The sequence below is a fragment of the Apis cerana genome, linkage group LG3 (assembly GCF_029169275.1).
Source record: "Apis cerana isolate GH-2021 linkage group LG3, AcerK_1.0, whole genome shotgun sequence".
NCBI classification, from domain to species: Eukaryota; Metazoa; Arthropoda; class Insecta; order Hymenoptera; family Apidae; genus Apis; species Apis cerana.
Window position 1 is genome coordinate 1,781,013 of NC_083854.1, and position 21,701 is coordinate 1,802,713.

The window sequence follows — 21,701 nt, forward strand, 5'->3', positions numbered from 1 at the left end:
AGCGAGTCGAGGAGGAATCCATAGAATTCGGGTAATGTCGTGGATGGCACGGGGCGGGCAGACCAGACCTTTATCGATCCATCGTCAAGCTTGCCAACTTATAGAAACCCCCATGATCAAGGCCATCCCTGGAAGAAAGAAACGGGAAATACTTGAACTCGAAGGGAAGAACGAGAAGCACTAACTCCACGAAATTGGAGAGGGTCGTTTGATTTATGGCGAGTAGCTGTTCTACTAGGATACACCTCTGCTTCGATTTCGCAAGTTGTGTTCAATCGCTTTCTTCCATCGTTTTGAAAATACAAAAGTCTTTTATTTTCGATTCGATCTCGCGACTCTTTCCTTTTCACGTGATCTAACTGTAGAATGAATTTAGAAAAGATGGATCATATAAATACGGAGAAAGAGTATTTGAGTGTGTGGAATCATATCTACATGATAAACTAAAACTTGAATATTTTATTCTATTTCTATTGTATTTAGAAAATGAAACTTCAAAGGTTGATTGAACTTCATTAATAAAAATATTCACAATGCTTCATATATTATAAAACAGAATTATGATGATGATATAATTTATTAGTTAAATTTGCATAAGAACAAATCTTTGTTTATTTATGTGTTCATATCCAGAAGAAACATCAAAGTCAACACCATCGAAAGAATGTTTTGATTTTTAATGATAAAATACAGGCAGTATCGATTGACATCTGAACACTTAAGCAATCTATAAACGTTGAAACGTATTGCGATTGCAGGAATCGAGTCGAGTGGATAGGGTTAAGTCAATACCTTGCACGAGGCTGAAACATCACTCTATCACTTCTAGCATTCTTATATAACCCATTGATGGATTTTGCATGGATATCTGCATGTTTGAGCATCTATAGCCACTCATTTTAACGTTCTGACGATTCTATCTTTTATTTATTCGCTAACATTTTACGTATATTAACAAATAAAATAAAAAATACTAAATCAGAAATAATGTAATGTATCGTGATTTCAATATTATAGCAATTTCGATAATACGTGTATATTTTTATCTTAAAATATTTTGAAAATTGTAATAAAATAGGAAAACTTATCAATAAATATATAATTATTTTTCGTATCAATTTTAATTATGAAAATCGAAAAATATTCTTTAATCTTTAATCTTTATTTTAGATAAATTTTAATTATTCTTAAAAATTTCACTATTATGTATAAATAAAAATTGATATCTCACATCTTCGCATGAAAACAATCTTTTAAAAAAATTATTGAATTTGAAGAAATCTTTTCTCAAAATTATTCTTTTCGTATTATTATAGCTGAAACATTAAATTCAATCCACTGACTACAAACAAGCAAATAGCAACATAATTTCATAAATTATGTATTTAACACAGTACATTTGCAATCAATGAACAAATATGCAACGAATTGGACATTGTTTGCCGGATGATTGTAAACCGCGTCTTTAGAGCATTTTCTATTCTTTCTGATCGAATTTATGCTCTTTTTGTTTCAGGTACGTAATCGCAGTGGACTTTTTCTACCGATATATCGAACTTGCACGACTACCGTATGATCGATACATATCTTCGATGCTATCTCTACATTTAGAAGGTAATGAATTAATCGTATGTTTGTTCATCGTCTCTATGATGCGAAATCTCTGCAATCGCGTACGTATTCGAAAAGAAATTGAATATACAGTTTCTTTGGTTAAATTTCAATCAAATTCCAATAATTCAATTATTCACAAGCAGAGTTTTGTTTCAAATATGGTTTATCAAAAATTTATTGAAATAAAAGATAAATAAACTTTAAAGAGATAAAGTAATAATGATGTGATAAAGAAAATTCTATTTTGTGTAATTTTAGTTTTAGAAGATGATATCGATGGACTGTTGAGATTTTTTTTGAATTTAAAAGTTGAAAGTTATATAGGATAATAGGATTAGTGTTAATAATTAATTAGAAATCATTATTATTATTTCAAAAAGTTTATACAAATTGGAAATATTAAAATAGAAAATGATATTCTACATTTTGAAATGTTAAAAATTTGTTAATACAATTGAGTTTGTATACCATAATTTTATTTATCATAGATACAAATATTATTGAGTGGCATAAGGAATAAATTATGAATAAATTTATTCAAATAAATTTTAATAAAATTTAATTTGACATTACTTTGAGGATACTCCGTAGCTTGGACGTTATTTAAATAAATTATTTTACTTAAAAAAAATAATTATCAAGTCAATGTATTATTTTATTTGAAATAATTGTGTTAGTTTATTTAATTGCTATAAATAATTTTTCTCTAGATTATTTTTTTAAAATAAGTTTTCATTTTATTTTTTATATAATCAAATACTTTTCCAATTCTATCATCAAATGTATCTGAAATACAGATTTTCATAAAATGCCTCTTACATATAAGTTGAGGATACATATTATTGAAGAATAAATACATAAAAAGGAAAATAAATTTATGAATTGTATTCTTGACAGTAATAATAAATATTCTCATATTTTTAATTATCTAATTAATTCAATATTTTATAATGTATATTATATTATACGTATAATAATGTATATATTAAATTATATATTTATTTTATCTGAGACAATTGATATTTGAAATAAAAAATAATTATTTAAAAATAATTTATTTTATCAAGATACAAAAGTAAAATTACTTTTCACATATGTTTATTTTTAAAAATAAAAATGATATATTTGCTATCTCTTATTTGAAATAAAACATATCCTTGCTTCATATGACAAATGTTCCGTTATACTTTTTCCTGCATATTACATTTGAAATATAACGCTAAAAACAACAAAGTATTTATTATTGAATATATTTGCCGCAATCGAAATTACATACTTAATATTTAATATTTGTTTTCATGTTGTCGTTCGTATATTGGAAAGGATATTTTCTTTCTTTATGCGTATAAACTGTCGTATATAATCGATGACAATTAATATAAAAAAGTGTTGGTGAATCGAAATAGACATTTGTTTTGACATCTTAAACAGAAGTGATAAAAGTTATTATTATTTTATAAGCAATTATTATTATTATATATCAACTCTTTGATACAAAGAACAATGGAAATCATTAACAGGCGATAATAAAATAGAAATAAAGAACAGAGTGCAATAAAAAGTGAGTAAATTATGTATTAAAGATAGATTGTTTAAAAAAAATTAAAAGAATTACAGAAAAATTCGAATATGTTACAAAAACGATTCGCATAATTCGATGAATCGCATTTTTTTTTAAAAAAGTTAATATCTATTATTATTATTATTAGTTTGTTTAATAGATATACCATTTATTCTATGTTTTATTATTTATACAATAAAATTTGATCGTAAAGATTTTTCTGGCCGGTTACATGTTTCTCGTTCTAACTGATTGGAAATTGCAATTTTTCAATGCTGATTTGAAGTTCCATAAATTCTATTTTTAACTCGCTTATTGCAGATATTTACCATTGATCGTTAACAATATTAACATTCTATTATTTGTGGAATCAGGAAAAATATATAATTATTAAAATTATCTCATTGTCTAGCAGTATATAATTACAAATATACGTATTATAATGGATATTAATAATCATCCACAAAGGACCAAATTAAATTATGCATTTAATTTTTAATGAAAATTCATAAGCAAGAATGATTTTGATAAATATTTATTATTTGAAAATAGGACATATAATGAAAAATTTTCCAGTTTTTGCAATTTACGTATAATATTATGGATACAGCATTATTTATTTATATTTATATTGATATATTCACCTATATTTCTATCTGTAATAAAAATAAATAAAATAAAATAAAATAAAATAAAATAAAATAAAATAAAATAAAATAAAATAAAATAAAATAAAATAAAATCCACTTTCTTCGAATCTTTTTCCGAAAGAAATCAATTGAGTTTATAATTGACACGTATATTGTGCAATCTTTTGCATAAGAGAAACGATACAATTGAATTTACTTCGAACAAAAAGCATTTCACCATTCTATTGCATGTTTATTTGCATGTGTGAACAAATACTCCTCAAGACGTTCTTATTCACTATATGTATCCTTATGTTATAATATCGATATATGTATAAACCACTTGTGTTGCGTCATTGTGGTTGTGTAATTCATCGTATGTAAAAATATTATTACGATGAATTACGATGTTCGATATTATTAGAAATTAACTATTTTGACTTAAACTTGCGTTTATCGTGCAGTTGTCTGACCATGAAAGTTTGAATTGTGACGAGCAATCGAGGAGTGTACAAACATAGTACATGTAATACCGATCGTTTATAGAATACAGAAGTGTGCAAATAAAGAGAATTTCCATTTTGAACTATAATTGAGTATAATTGTACGTAATTACAAGTCGTAACAAGATAACAATGTGATCCAAAGATACGAGACAGAATCGATCCGTCGATCCATCAATTTTTCGTTATATCAATGAAATAATAAGATAGGTGATTAAATAAAGTAGTTGCATTAGTCCTCTTGTTAAAATAAAGAATAGGTTCTATTGTCAATTCATGTTTCTTTCTATGACACGACGACTTATAATTTCAATTAAAATTTAGTTTTATTTTATCAAGAATGATGATGTAGGATAAAATTGTTAAATTGTTAAATTTAAATTTAAATTTATATTTTATGTACGATTATGATATGAAATGACTTTCAGATGATTCGATTGCTACGATCCCTCCATTGGCCTTCGATTGGCCTTAATGGAATGATTATCTAAGTTAGTTCGTCGTGAAACAAAATTAAAAATCCTTTTATATAGATCGTTCATTCTTTGTCAGGTAAGAAATGTCTCGTAAGAGGAGAATATTGAAGTTCACCTCAGAAAAGATACTTTAACAAAAAGGACATAATGTATAAATTATTTTTTTGAAATTTTATTATCAACTTTCCTTTTTAGAAACGAAACAATTTTGAATACAACAATCGATTTATTTATTTATATTAATTGCTCCAAAGATTTCCACGAATGCAGGTGATTGTGAAAAAATAAGAAAGAAACGTGTAATAAAATTTTTCCGACTTTTCAAATAATTTAAATATCCACGCAATTACTAAGATACAATTCTCTGTAATCTATAATATAAATTCCATTTACACTAATAATATTTACGCGATATTCTTGGATTCTTAAATGCAATCGAGTTCGAAACAACATTTTATTATTAATAATACTGTTACAATAACGAAGAAAATCCTCACTCTCTTACTCGTGTTTTATCGATTTTTCGAACGCGCCGATTAATTAGATTCAATTTACATATTGAATTTCATTATTCACGAGCAAAAAAAAATTGCACTTTGCACGGAAAGATATTATTTTAATTGCATATGTAGCAGATATTTAAACTCGGAAAAAAAGATCGTATTCCTTTTCTATTTTTTTCACAAGAATCATCTGCCTGCTCGACATATTACTGTTTACGCAACAATTGTGCGTACTACTACACATAAAATCAATAAAATGACGTAATAATAATTTTGCAAATAACTGTAAAATTAAGATGGACGATCAAAGTTGAAAAGTTGCTCGATAAGATTAAAACTTAAAAGGTAAAGAGAAAACTTTTCCCTCGAATATTTCGAAGAGTAGATTGTTGCAAAAGTCATTAGTGGTTTAATAACGACATCTTGATAAATATCATGTATTGGAAAGTTAGCTGAAGGAATTGCGCTATTCCGTAATTTCGCATTTACACGCATATATATATATATATATATATTTGTATATAAGAGGTATATAAGAGAGATTACCATTATGAGAGACGTATTTGCTTTCTATGCGCAAATGCGATAATTAGCCTTCACTTACGAATGAATAGGGTTGGCTGGCGTATTTGCGTGGCGCACAGCTCTCGTTCTCTGATTAATGGAGATGGGTCTCCTGTGTTACGCGTTTTTACAAAGTCTCCGGTTGAAATCTCTTTTCATCGAGCCCTCGAAACATTTTCTGCACGAATAATCGTGCCCCTTGCCGCGTTTTTATCCGAGAAAACAATATGGCAACGTTGGAAACGCAATTATTAGGAAAAAAAAAAATTTGCAATTCACGATGTAATCCCCAAAGAAAATTGATGGAATGATAGTTAAGTATGCAAATGGTTCGATGATCCCCCTTATTGGATTGTTGATTGATGTTTTAATAATCTGAGAGAGGTATACGAAGTAACGTAATCGATGAAACTTAATTTTCCGTATAAATTGATATCGCAATTTTTCAAAACAAAATGTGTTTTGTGACGTGCGAGTGTATTATATTTATTTCTTTGTCATAAAAATTGTTAAGGAACCATTAATCAGAAATTGATAAAATAAATGCTAAAAATATCAAGTTGTATGTTTATGAAAAATTAAGAATAACAATACTATTTATTATTTGGAAATTTAGAAATATAATAAATTTCAATTAAAATTTTTTCTACAAATTTGATCTTTTTATGTGGAAAATTCTAAATTCTTTTTCCATTTTCTATATAGAAAAATCAATATTAAAAGTAATTATAATTTATCTTTTTTTATATTTTTAAAAAATACCATATTATACATGTATATATCTCGAAAAACGTAAACCGTTTTATCATATTGTCGCCAATATACGTAGCTTTACGATTATATAACGAAATTTTCGAAAAAGTTTCGACTGAAATAATGCGTGTCATGAAATCGTCCAACGATTGATTCAACGAAGACTGTCGCGTAATATAATTCATCATATTTAATTCACGTAGAATTTTTTCTGAAAAAAAAAAAATTATCAAACGCATTATACAAATATTAAATAATGCCTTCTTCAACAAGTTATCCCTAGACGGGATTTGAACGAATATATAACCGAGTGTAAATCCGAGCGTATCGTTGCCACGGTGTAAACTAATGCGAGTAATAATGCAGCGTCGCAATAATACGTCTCGCTGCGCGATGAATTTGCCACGCGCAGTGCTATTTCGACCAATGAATATTCATTGAGCGGCTATCGGTTGGGACACGCGTAACGCAGTGACACGGTAACGCGTGATGCTCGTACGCAGATTGAATAATAGTTGCACGCGCGATACACGTATAATACACGGTACGATTAATGGAAACGGTTGAATATTTTTGCGCGCGCATCTTAATTCCGTTCGTTTCGGATCCGTTTCGACGGCTATATCGATTGTAAAATTTCCAACGAAGATCAGTTTGAGCGAAAGTCTGCATAGAGGACGCTTCGATACCGAATGCCTTCGCTCGAAGGACCACCCACGGTAATAATGTTTATATATCGCGACCCTCCAGCGAGTTTAATCGCGATTGACTCCAACTGTTTTTACGATTGATCGACGATTGATCGAATTCAGTTTTCTAACCGATATCCAACTGACTTTAGATTTCTCTCACCTCTGTGGCGACTAATTGCGATCCGATTGATTTCTGATTTCTGCGACGGCTAATTGCCGATTGAACGATATCTGATTGCTAACTGAACGTATTTTGAACGAGTTCCGCGGCTTTTGATGGAATTCTGATGGTTTTTTGGAAATTGGTGCGGATTCTCTTGAATTTGTTAAAGTGACTTTACATTTGATTTTAATTAGTTAAAATTTTGTTTTTCTCTGATTTTAATATTTTGTGGTTACATGAAAATGATATATGTTTTTATATTTACGTTCCTTATATTATGGAATATTTGTTTATTTTAAGTAAAAACTCGTTGTAATATGAATCATGTCTTTTTCATAACAATCTCTTCTATCGGATTGAAAAAATATTTAAAATATTTCTTTATAAAATTTCTTTCAAATTTTTATAATTTAATATTTAATAATGTTTCGATAACGTTATATTATTATTGCTTAATGGATTAAAATACATGTATTGAAATTCCATGTGCTCTTCATTTGCTTAAAAAAAGAAAATTTTTCTTTTTTCCGTTCTTTAATCTCGCGTCTAAGATTAAAAAAATTAAACTAAACTAGAATACCTTCTTAATGATAATTCGAATTTGGCGCGCTTTCGGAAAAATCTAACCTAAAAATCCACTCAACTCAATTTACACTCGTACGTAATTTTATTTAATTTCTGAAAATTACACGTCAAATAATAACATATTCGTATATATTTCATAATTTTCGTATCGTGACTGAAAACTGAATCGAATTATTAACTGGATTCGGGATGAAACGAATGGATTTTCGAGACGGAGTGAAAAGGGGCGATGTTGGCATGCCTAGGGGAAAACGAAAGGGAGTAAATGATGAGAGGGGGAAACACGAGTCGATGTTGGATTGGATTCCATCGGTCGTACTCATTCGATTAATTACTTGGCATCAAAGATCGGTCAGAGCTTGGCCTGCCTCGGCCGAAAGATCCCTGGGGACAATTACGTTAACTACCGGCTTTTGTTTGCAGACTTGCACCAGCACAACCCGACTTGGACCCTTCGTTATACCGTTTGAACTTCGCCTTGCTCGGCATCATCGCTCGAAGGAAATTAATTGCACCTTTCCACGCCTAGGAGAGGATCAGCAATTATTTTGTCTTTTTGCGATCATAAGAAATCTTGCCAGATATCTTTTTTAATTTTTATGCCCAATATAATTATATTACGTCCAATATAATTGTCGCAAAAAATATCTGTTCCTACGAGGAAAGTTGGAAACTAAAATAGGAGAATTTCAAGTTTTGATGAAAAATAAAAGTTATTGCAAATTTAATTTGCAATTAATTGAAACCATATATATAGACTTAAAGTTTATAATTTTCTAATAATATTTTTAATAACATTCATTTACAATTTACATAATTAGTGCTAAAGTTTTTCTTTTTATATAAAAATATTCAAAATAAATATGTAAAAAATAAAATATAGCATGAAATAATGTTCTCTTATCCTATGTAAATCTCATAATATTTTATCTTTATCAAAAACGTGTTATTAGAAATAATATATTAAAATATACATGATTTCACTTTTGAACTATTTTTTCAAATCTAGTTTCTCTTTTCAATTTTTAAGATATTTCCAAAAATACATTACCAATTTTAAAAAATCATTCTCTTTAAAATAAATTTTGATACATATCAAATATTTTTCCTAAGCTTACATTTATTTATTTTACACTTTATTATAAATATATTTAATTATATTACACTATTAATTTTCATTAAAATCAAATCGTTTGATATTCTTCGCTTTTCATTAATTATTTATTTCGTCAAATCGATCGCATCGATCACACTTGAAAAAAAGAGGATTGATCGATAGAGAGAAAACATTCCGATGTTTCTCACGTACGATTTCTTAGAAATTCTTAGAACGTTGTCATTAGTTACTCCATTAGTTGGTTATATTCGATCGTTCTTGATTTTTAAAAATCGTTCCATTAAAAAAAAAGAAATGAAAAATGGCCCGACTTATTTCTCATGGAATTTTATTCGGTTCAATGGACGAGAAAAAGAAATTTACTGTTTCTGTCGTCGCAGAACTCTCGTATATTTGATATCGATGAAATAAATTTCAATAACGTGACCATATTTTTCACCATGCATGTTTGAACTAATATAGATGAAAGAAATCAATTTTATTCGTTGTTTATCCTATATCCGTCAACTGATGCATGATCAGCATGATCAGATTTCAAAATACAAATACAAAATACAAAAATCACATATTTAAATTTACTCATTATCTTCCAAAATAATAAAATATATCTATATTAAAACAAGAAACGACGATAAAATATTAAATGAAATTTGTTAAAATAATCCATCTTCTTTTTTGTTAAATAAATATTCTCTCTATTGACTTTTCTTTGTCCAAAGTCATCAATATTCGAATTAAATGTTAATATTTATTATAAGTGATTACTCTTGTAATTATTTAATAAAAGTTTCTTGAATTTAAATTTTTATTTAAAATATTTCAAATTTCTTTATATCTTTTTATAAATTTTTAATTTTTATGAAATTTGTACGAAAAAGATAGATTTTCGATATAATTGTTCCAACATTAAAGTCTATACGTAAAAAATAAATAAAAATTATTAGAAGCAACATATTGGCAAAAGTTAATCATCTATATATGTTATACAAAATATTAATACATTCTTGGAACGTATTCTTTAGAAAAATAAACACAAAAGTTGATATAAAAGAATATCGATAAGATATTTATTAAGCTCTAACCAGTTTGCGTTCGAGCACAAACGAGACAGAAATGCAGTAAGATGTTTCTGTTATATCATCGTAACCCAGTCTATTCGTAAACTTGAAATTGCTAACTTAATAAATAAACTTCAGCCAATATTTTTGTATTTGTTTCTAAAAATTTATTTCTAAAATCAATTTTCCAAAGATGTGTCGCAAATATATTAACATATATACGTATATTATCGACTTGCTATCCCTCGAGAATACCATTTTCAAATCACTTTTCTGAGTATACGATTCAATGTCAGTGATTTTCCAGAAACGACGCATCAAATATAACTGCTTTGGAAATGGGATAGGATACATATACCATGTTGCCATTTCTATAAGTACAGAAGTTGTCAGTGTCCAAAGTGTGCACGTGACATAGTTCGCGAGTAACGTCGCTTCTAATTCTGACCAGTCGACCGTTTTGGAAAATCGACAGTTCTGAAATGTAACATAGTGAAATATCACGATGATGTCAACTTTCTCGATATAGTTTGCCCAAAAGTGTTTTTTTTTCGGTGAAAGCTGATTTCCGCTTTGATTTCTGGACACAACGCCGTTTTTAATTAGCAAATTGAAATTCTTCAAATGATGGTAGATGGATGAATCGTAGAAATTTCGACTCGAAAATGTCGAAGCTTTTAAAATTTAAGTGTTGCACGGTTTGAATAATCGAATTTATAAATAACGTGAATCGATTTGAGAGTAAAATTTTCGCTCGAATTGCTGTCGATAGTGAATTCGATTTAGTGAATACTATTTTGAGAGTGAAAGTTATTCTCTATATTTATGAAAAATATCTTATTTATATTATAACGAAAAATTGATAGAATTAATCTTTTGTTATTTTATAACAATATTATTAATGCAGAAGAAAAAAGAATTTATATCGTATTTTTAATTAAATATGGTAAAAATATAAGTTTACGCTTTTTTATAAATCCTTCTCAATTATTCAGAATTTCTCGAATGTCTTCCTGCTCTGTTTCTTGTTCGTATTTACTTGCCAGTGTGTGTTCAAACTTCAAAAATAATGTTGAATTGCAATTTAATGCGAGAGTGAACATTGACAATTAAAAGTTTTCCCGTAATTATTTCAACTGATTCAACGAGATAACAGTTTTAGTTTTAAGTTATAATGCAATTATCTTTATCGATCGTGTTTCAACTTTTTGAAATGTTAATAATATTAGAAGAAGATATTGAGTTTTCAAGAAAGTGAATAAGAATTGATTTATCATTTATTTATTCGAATTTTAATAAGATAAGATAAATTTGCAAAAATTGAGATCAGATAAATATTTTTTAAATTACTTGTCAAATAGATTAATGCTGTTTTTGAACGATTGTAATTGATTTGCGATTCGTACCTATGATTTTTCGTACGATTATGATGAAAAATAGTGTTTTGTAAATATTTTGATGTATTAATTTTTATTAAATAAATTTAATAAAGCTTTCCAAGATTTTTTAAAATCATTGTAAAATCGAATAAATGTCGGTAACTTGTAATTTTTGTCTGCAGTATTTTTTCGAATTTCTTATTTACTTTTTAAATTTTTATTTAAATTATCGTATATAATTTAAAATAGATATTTATTGTATATACAAATAAAATAATCCTATATAATGTATAATATAAATAAATATTAATGAATAAATGCACTGATGAAATTTTTTTTATTATTCAATGAAACAATTTATAAAATAGCATTAATAAATTAAATATATGTAAATACGAAATTTCTTCTCTTATTACAGTTAAATCCATTCTTTCTGAAATTAGTTTAAATCTACAATTTAACATCATATTTTGCTCTGGATTAGTAGAAAATGGATTTCATAAATAAAATGGTGAAACAATAATTTTAATCGATATATATTGCAACACATTCATAAAATAAATGTTATATATTTTTGTATATAAATTGAAGAAAAATAATAAAAAATTATTATTCTAAATAATTTTGCATTTATGAAGCATCATAATAAAAACTTCTCTTTACGTATTGTTAAATATTATTTATAAGAGCTGAATCCCTTTTTAATTTCTATTATTCATTCATTTACACAATGGAGGAGATATGAGTTTTGTCTTCACTTAAATAAAAAACAAAGATATATGAATTATATTATATATTTCAACTAGTTTTTTTTTAATTCATTCATGAAAAAGTCAGCATCTATTCTTCGAAACCGTTTCTTCGCAACAGACTTTACAATTTCATTACTAAAATTATTGGAAAATTTCCAAGTGTTACTTAATTTCAGAAACAAGTGAACATCACTAAGTGCAAAGTCTAGATAGTAATATAATACAGGATTTCGAGAGAGAGAAACGGATTAATTGTAAAAATAAACATGCAACTTTAGAAACAAAGAAGTTTCTTTTTTTTATTGTTCATTTTTCATTTTTTTTATTTAAGTGAAGGCAAGAATTTTCTTTTTATAATTCGTGCCAAAAAAACACCTTATCGAACTTAATTACGTATCATTCACGTATCATCTAATTTCCTTCCTAAGCGGCAACCATTATCGGTATCACGAAACGTACACATCCTACATACAAAAGGGAGTATCCACTTCCTTAATTACACCATAACACGAATCTAAATATAACACAACGAACAAATAATTTACTTTGCAATGAAATTTATTAATCTTACATCTACATTATGTGCAGAAAATTTACATCTATATATATATATATATGTTCATTGATTATTAATTGTTAAGAAGCGCGGAGAAATGCCGGCGAATGCTCTCGTCGATTTCTCTCAGTTTCTCACATCTGTATGCCAATCTCGATCAGGAGCCATTCGCAAGCATCTCTCCGCGATAATTATATTCGTGCATCCCGATCGAAACGATGGAAAGCTCTCCGAGACAGAGAGCCGTCGTAGATCGCGGTGCAGTCGTCGAATGTTATTATCGTCCGAAATGCAGGCCCCTCGATGTTCTAGAGAACGTAGTATGGCGCTGAGTAGGCAGAGGCGTAGTAAGGATAGCCGGTGTACGCGGCGTAAGGGTAACTGTAGGCAGACGTGTACGCGATCGGCGCCGTGTAAGCGCTGTAGGCGACTGGGGCTGTGTATGCCGCGCCCACCAGCAGTCCTCGCTTGTCGCGAGGCGCGGCCTCAACTTCCGCTTCCACCGATTCGGCCTTAGCGGGCTCGATCGACTCCGTTTCCAATGGTTTGGCGAAAGCCATGGCAACCAGGGCGAGCAAAACGACGGCCTGCAATGTACAAATATGAGATCGATCGAAATTTGTCGATTTTGTCGTTTGTTCAATCTGCTCCCGGGGACGTTTGATAATTTTGATAAGATGATCGTTAGAATATTCGAGATTTTTTAGCGGAAGAAGATTCGTTGTGCATAGAAATATTGCTCGAGGAATGAGATTAATGAGTTTGAACGTGTTTACTCACTGCGATGCACTTCATTGTTGTAGGTAGATTGAGGAGTTGTTACTCAAGCTTGAGAGCTGGTTGAAAATCGATTGATGCTCGAAACACGGCTGCGCCCCCCTTTTATACCTATTCGATCGCTACGTTGGCGGGTACGTGCATCGATTTTTGATAACTGCCTCGCGTAACCGCGCATAATTATTAACCTCTCGGCGTTGTCGGTCACGGGGGGGCTGCATCGGGAACGAGCAACCTCGCCGGGCCTCGTAGTTGACGGTGGATTAAGCAACACGTCCTTGGCCGTTGTCCAAAAAGCGAGCCGTAAGAATCGTTCGATGTTTGATAGATTAGATTTTTGTAATTCTTGAACGAGTCGTTAAGAGCCGCTTCATTGAATTGAATGGGATTATATACGATATATACGAGTCTTGATTGGATCTCTTTATTGGATGCTTTAAGGGAATTTTCAAATCGAATTATTTTATAATTACTTTTTATTAATGTATTCGACATTTCACGAAATAAATTTTTTGTTATTTGATTTCTATGAAAGTAAATGGTTTTTTAAATATACAGGATCAAATGCTGTGCTATTGTTATTATTTTTGATTTATGTTATGGTTACTTTATGATTGTTGTTATATTTATTGTTTAATATTCTGAAAATTATTCCAGGAACGAATTTATAATTTTTCTCAAATATTCGTCTTATTTCAAATTTTTTTATCTTAATTAAATTAAAGAACATAATTTTAATCGAAATTTATTACTTATCAATATTCATAGATAATATAAATGTTTTATAAAATATTTTATATGAGAAATAAATTTACAATTGAATGATTATGTAAAATAATGTAAAATGTAAAATAATTTGTTTGGTTTTGATGCAAATGGAGTACTCAAATACTTATATTGTTTTTTAATAATAAATATTACATCCTTAATAGGATTATTTTAACGTGTTATTTCTAAATGACGAATTTATTTCAAATAACAAATCGAAAGATAATAATTTCAAGTGACGTTAATTATCATTTAATAAATGCATTTCAATTCGTGTTATGTTTTTTATTCAATTAAGTAAAGCAAATTGAAATAAAAAAAATATTTGAAAAAATAATTGAAAAATTTATTCTTGAAATAACGTTACAATAAATTGGACAATAAATGTAGCATTTATAATTATTAATAAAAAACAGTAATAATAAAAATAATGCAATCACTTATTTTCATGATCAAATTAAAAATAATTAATTTCATGAAATGATAAATAAATTACGCCATATGATTTAGAAATCATAAATTCATTAATCATTTTTTAATCCTTTTTCATATTTGTTTATCATTTTATTATATCTTATTCATTTGTCATTATAATGTATGATTTATTTGACGATTATTAATTTCTAAGTTTTAGGTTAAAAATTATGTTCAATTAAAACTTTTTCTTCTTATAATTCCATTTATAGAATTAACCTAAGAAGCAAATGAAATATTCTAAGTCATTATGTTTATTCAAAAAACTAATACATATGTATATATATATTATATTGCATATGAATTATAACAGTATATATAACATGAATAGCATATATGAATAATATATGAATTATATAATATTACATGACATATTTGCACATCGTACATGATACACATAAATAAATATATGCATATGCATAAGACACATGTTTTACATAAAATTCTTATTAATGCTCGAACCATTATACTGAATCTTCAATCTTGCAAAGCTTAAACAATCGATTCTACAATTTATCATTAATCGAATAAAAAAACATAACATTAAAATAATAATCAATATTATTTAAAATAATTTTTTCTTAAATTGCCATTCGAAATAAATCTCAAATAGATTTCATCTCGCGAAAAAAGTTTCGAGAAGGGCTTTAATCTCGCGTAAATCTTTAGAAGAACGATCGACCTTGTGGAGATCGAAGATTCCTAGCAAGGAGTGGGAGCTCCACGATTGAAATTCCATTTGGGCACGTTACACGCGCAACATCATCGTCGCTCGTAATAATTTTCACGACGACGGTTTAGCTATTCCGTCCTTGTACCAAATTGGTCCTCGTTTGCGGCCACGAAGCCTAAATAGTCCCTCTTACCAACACTCGTGTGCCATTGATGAACGGAAGAACTTGAAGGGCTCATTGCGACTGGCTTCTTAATGATGCTTGAATATTTAAAAAATCAGAGAATTTAGAGTGATCATGAAAGAAATGTCGTAATTTTCGAGAAATTAACTTTATGCGAAAATATTTTGTGTAGAATAGAAAATATATCGAATGATTAGTTATTGTTAATATGTTTGATCGATATATTTAAATTAAATTTTTAATATATAATTTCATTTTGTATAAAAATTAAAAAGTAAAAATTTTTTATTTTATTAAGTTTAAATTTAAGTTGAATTTGTTTTTATTGAAATTTCTTGATTAATAAATTAGTAAAATGAAGTGAGGCAACAAATTTTTATTTTTTAAATTCGAGAAATATAACAGAAGAAAATTAACGATTAACTCTCTAAAAAATTCTAAACAAAAAGTATATATTTTTCTCTATGTTTATATTTATATAATACGTTCAGAAATAATAATTTATATTGTTATTTATTTATAATATATTAATTCTTTATTTTAAATTTTTTTATTATAATACTTGCTACAAATGCTATTTTTTTTGTTTAATAAAATTTATATGTATCTATGTTATCTTTGTATGTCAAAAAATATTATCAAACATATTTTACTTAATATTGTCAGGAAAATATTAAAATCAAAAATATTTTATTCTAAAGGAAGATATTATTTTCGTCAACTTAGTTTCTAAAGAAATCGGTATGACATCTATATTAATTTAAAAATAAAACATCTATTTTAAATATTTATTTTCTATTTTATTATAATGTCAAAGTTAATCTATTCTGAAGAAAGAAATATTTTATACATTATAAAAGTTAAATTATGATAAAATGTAAATTTTTAATGATAGTTTATATGAACATAACGAAATGAAAAAGTAAAAATATTGAAAAGATAGATTTAGTCGAAAAATAAAATCTTTAAAAAATAATCGAAGAAAGAGATATATTCATAAATATATAACATAATGTAAAAATTTCTTAATTTAATATATTTAAATAAAATAAATACAAAAATAACTTTTAGAAAACTTTAATAAGATATTTTAATAACGTAACAATAAATAAATTTTTGTTTTCGTAACGTGTTTCTTTTTTCGTTTTTTTATCTTAACTAATGTCCTCTAGCAATGTCCTTACTTAACTGAAGTAAGAAAACGGGCAATACAAAACACACGAACGATGCTTATGTTTTATTACCTACTAACATCTCTGAAATAGGCCACTTAGAAGCCATATTGATCGTAAAAGAAAACACAATAACGTTACAAATATTATTCTTCGATATTTATTTTAAAACTCACTATTATATCATTTTTTTGCGTATTTCTGAATTAAAAAAATCATTTATTTTTCAAAAATTTAATCATATCACTTTGATTACGAATTAATCAGTTAAGAATTAATCAGCTTTCAAAAAACTCAAGTATCAAATATAATATATAACATATTTTACTCTACTTGTTGTATTCGTCAATTGCATTTTATCATTCATTTCATATATAATTACAGTGTTAATTAAATAATTTTCCAATTTCGTAGAATTTAGAAAATCAAGGCAATCTTACACAAAATTCCAAAACTGTAAGCTGAAAGTTCCTCAAAGGTAAAAAATATCTTATCACGCTCGTTGACTCGTTATTCTCGCAGAAACGAGCATGTCACGAGCAAGACCACGATGACAACGACGACGAGGAAACGATGCATCGTGGCGCGCTGCACTGCGAAGTAGGCAATATCAACGTTGAGAGGACGGAAACGATGACGTTTAAGTAGCGTGTCTAGCATATTGCGTACACCAGCTTCGAGGAAACGTGAAAAGATATCTCTTAAGTACAATTACATTAATGCCTGCGAAAGAAATTCAATTTTCTCTCCCATTAGAAAATCTCTTAGCCATTTGGAAAAGAGTAGGAGAGAGTTACAGTTTAAGATATTTTCTATTGTATTTCTTATTTGACTATGATAGAATTTTCTTTAACTGGTTAAAGTTTCAAATAAAATTTCAAACTGCTATTCGAAATGTTCGAATAACCACTAATCAATACCGAATTGACTATTCAAAGACCGGTCAACTATAAATACGAAAAAAAGTTACTTAATGCAACTGTTAATTAATTTTATCAAAGATATCGGATAAGTGAAAAATAAAAAAATTTTATTTATTTATATATTATTAATATCATGCACAAATTTATTCATTCTGAATTTCAACCGTTAAAATTTTTTCCATCACTGATTTGAATAATATAGTTCGTTCGAATAAGCGGTTTTTTTAAAAATTGGATAATTAAATTGTGAATGTATCGTGGATTAATTATAAATTAATTAGATTTTTAAATACGGATATTTAAAAATCTTATTATGTAAAAATATACGTTATAAATGATAATGCGTTTCGGTGGAAATTTTTAAAATTTCTATTATTATCTAATTTTACATTCAATTCAAAAACTTTTTTTTCTAAGAAATCTATATTGTAAATTCATTTATATTTCTTATTTTTGCAACCATTAATTATTATTAATAATTTACTAATATTTTGCAATGAGAAAATAAGAAAAGAAAATTTGTAAATGGCATGATTATAAAATTATACTATATCATAGAAAAATATTAAACTCATTTATTCTGGATATAATAATAAATCCAATAATAACAATATGAGAATTCAGAATACGAAATTTTATTTTTAAACGAGGATTTAAGTACTTTAAGTTATCATCATAAATATAAAAAATATAGATAAAATGAAATGATCGTCTTTTGTACTTTTTACTGCCAGTTTATTTAGAATAATTTGTAAAATATTTATGAATAAACTTCATTTTTTCTAGAAAATACTTCGTATAATTAAATATCACGATAAATCATTATTATTTCTCGAAATCATATATAATATTGAATATTGAGATTCAATATTTTAAACGAGAAATGAGCTATCGGCAAATTAAACTGATCAAACACTTTTGGAAAAATTCTGAATTATTATTTTTAGAACTCGATAGCATCGATTTCTATATAGCTTAAAATTTAATTTAAATTCTTGTTTTTTTTTAATAACATTCAAGTGCAAAATTAAAATTAATTTTTAAAAAATTATTTTTTGCACTCAAAACTTGTTTCTGTATCGTAAGTTTTTTTATTTTATCAGATTTATTGCCATTATTATTTTGCATTACATTACGATTAATATAATTGTTGCACATATAATGAAATTTCAACAAAAGTTATATTTTAAAAAGTACGTATATTGAAGTTATAATTATATTTAATAAACGAATAACATCTATAATGTAACGTTAATTACGTGATTGAATAGAAATATTAAATAAAAAGTTAAAAAAGAAGTGCGTACTTTGTTTTTGTTTTTTTACAAAAATTAAATTTCATGCTTTTTACATAAAAAAAACTGTATCAAAAATTTATTATCATGAAGAAAAAATTAATGATAAAAATATCTAATGATTTTTACATTTTCAATCAACAGTTTTCATTAGAAACTATTTGCAAAAATTTTATAATTGAACGTCACTCCCAGCAGAATTTTATATTCAAAATGAATATAAAATTTATTGTTTCATCATATTATATTTATAACTAACTTGTATAAAATTAAACAAATTTTAAATACAAATGCAAATTAAAGATTGATGAAGATGAAAATATTAAAATTGAAAGAGTTTGTTAATAAGTTAAAAAAAAAGACGTAATAATAAATAATAAAATTAAATAAATAATTATTGTAAAATACACATAATAAATGTTCATGAAATATGAAAAAAAAATATTTTAAAATGAACATAAAGTTGAATATTTAGAATTACATTGCCAGCATATAGAATGAATCTTATATTTTACACTTACTACTGTAATTGGATGTCTAAAGTTTAAAGCATTAGGTAGATTAAAAACTTACAAAGCTATTATAATAAATGATACGTATCTGAAAAAAGTTATTACGAGATAATTATCTAACTTTGTTCATAGTTACCATAGTAATTTTATTTAAAACATCCGAGTAAAGATTTTTTTATATATAAAAAAACATCAGATGTTCACAAAATTCACAATTGTTTTATATATACGTATATAATAATATATGCAATGTTTCTTTGTTATTTAAAAATAAGAAATTATTCATTTATTCGATAAAACTGAAAATTTGATTTGGAATTTCTTAAAATGTGTTTAGAACAAATCAAAATTAAATTTATACATAAGAAAAAATAATTCAATTCCTTGATATAAAATCTTAACCTAATCTTTTTACGATACTTCTTTGTATACTCATTTTTCTTTTGATTCCAAAACGAAGTTATCATCGAGTCATCAATCAAATCTAACCGAGATATGGTAAAAAAATAATAATAATAATACAATCTGATAAAAATAACGTTTTATACTATTTGAAAATAATAGTATTTCATTATCAAAATTTTTGTGATTTTTGAATATTTTATTTTTAGAAAAAGATTTTAAAGATTTAAAATCTTTGAATTGAAATAAATATTTATTATTTATTATTACACCAAACACAAATAGTATTTGGATGGGCAGCATTCAATGTATTAATCAATATTTGTATACTTTGAAAGTTTTTTAATAATCTTGGAAATCGATAAATTCCCTGAACTAAAATTTTGATGTCACACGAAACTTTATTCGAAAAAATTTTCATCACTTGTGGAATGTTATTATTGGAAAAAAGAAGAAGCGACAATCATCAGTTTCTACATCTTTAAAAAAATAAGAATAATATAAGAATAAATATAAAGTTTAATTAAGTATTTTATTAAAAAAATATCTTTTATATTCAATAATATTATAATTATTCCTTTGCATCGTTAATATGCATTTAAATGTACATATTCTATTAAAAAGATTCTAGTTTAGGTTAGATTAGATTAAGTTATATACGATTCTAGAATTATATCGATTGTTATATGTTGTAAAATGGTGCTATATTCGATTAAATATTATTATATTGCTTTTTACATGAACAAAGTATAATATTTATAAAATAAAAAGAAACTTTTTTCTTTCATTTTTTTTTCTAAAAAAAACTGACAAGCAAAATTTAATTTATATCAAACAAAGAAATACTTCTTGTGATCGAAACAAATGAAAAACTTACAAGTGAGATTGTTTTGAATCAGAACGTGAAATAATTATATTATGGGAAACACTAATTAAATATCAATAAATTTATTTTCTTGCACGCAGATCTGAATTGATTTCACATTGTAATTGATAATATACTACTTATTCGTTTTAATAAAATTATATATAAAATGTATAAAATGTTTAAACAATAGCAAAGTTTGTTAATAAATCAATAAACAGTAACAGTCCTATGCAATCGATATATATTTCAGAATATTAAACTGATAAAGTAATTCGATTCACAATTTTATAGAAAATTTTCGATTAACAATGATAAAGAAATTGAGAATCTACTATTTAAAAGATTTATATACGACATTCAGGCAAGATTCTTTTACTTTAATAATTTAATAAAAGCTCATTTTTTCAAAGACGTAAGTATATGTACAACAAACAGTTTTATTTTCACATGCAAGAAAATGCTAGAATCAACTTGTACCTTTATTAACATTGCATCGTATTTGCGTGCCACTCGTCGTCGAGTTTCTTTCTGACAGATGATCTTCTGCTCAGCAAGGTAAACGTACGAGAGTTTAATCAATGCCTAATTTCTCTGCAAAGGAATAAATGTCAGAGAAGATTTTATTAAATATTATTTAAATTCAATTATATAAATAAACTTTATCATTTTGCATTTTGCAAAAAATAAGATGTGTAATGAACAATAATTAATTACAAAAGAAGATTCAAGCAAACACAGTAAAATTTAT

The 21,701-nt window shown here is 26.5% G+C and overlaps 2 protein-coding genes across 12 annotated transcripts in view; one reads left to right on the forward strand and one right to left on the reverse strand.

Moving 5' to 3' along the window:
• LOC107997013 (stress-activated protein kinase JNK) overlaps window positions 1-21,701 on the forward strand; it is a 141,160-nt gene that overhangs the window by 42,524 nt on the left and 76,935 nt on the right. For 4 of the 11 annotated variants that reach the window (XM_062073344.1, XM_062073345.1, XM_062073350.1 and 1 more), the window contains one exon: window positions 1,517-1,614. The exons of 5 other annotated variants lie outside the window; for them this stretch is intronic. The gene's annotated coding sequence lies outside the window, so the exon portion shown is untranslated. Of the gene's footprint in view, window positions 1-1,516; window positions 1,615-13,707; window positions 13,817-21,701 lie in introns of those variants that run through there. 2 more of the 11 variants (XM_062073348.1, XM_062073349.1) reach the window with 1 other exon arrangement.
• LOC107992513 (uncharacterized) lies at window positions 12,890-13,825 on the reverse strand. Its single transcript, XM_028664170.2, has 2 exons — window positions 13,686-13,825; window positions 12,890-13,492 (listed from the first exon to the last, which is right to left on the reverse strand). The coding sequence occupies exons 1-2, from the start codon at window positions 13,698-13,700 to the stop codon at window positions 13,214-13,216; spliced, it is 294 nt and encodes a 97-aa protein (XP_028519971.1). The 5' UTR covers window positions 13,701-13,825; the 3' UTR covers window positions 12,890-13,213.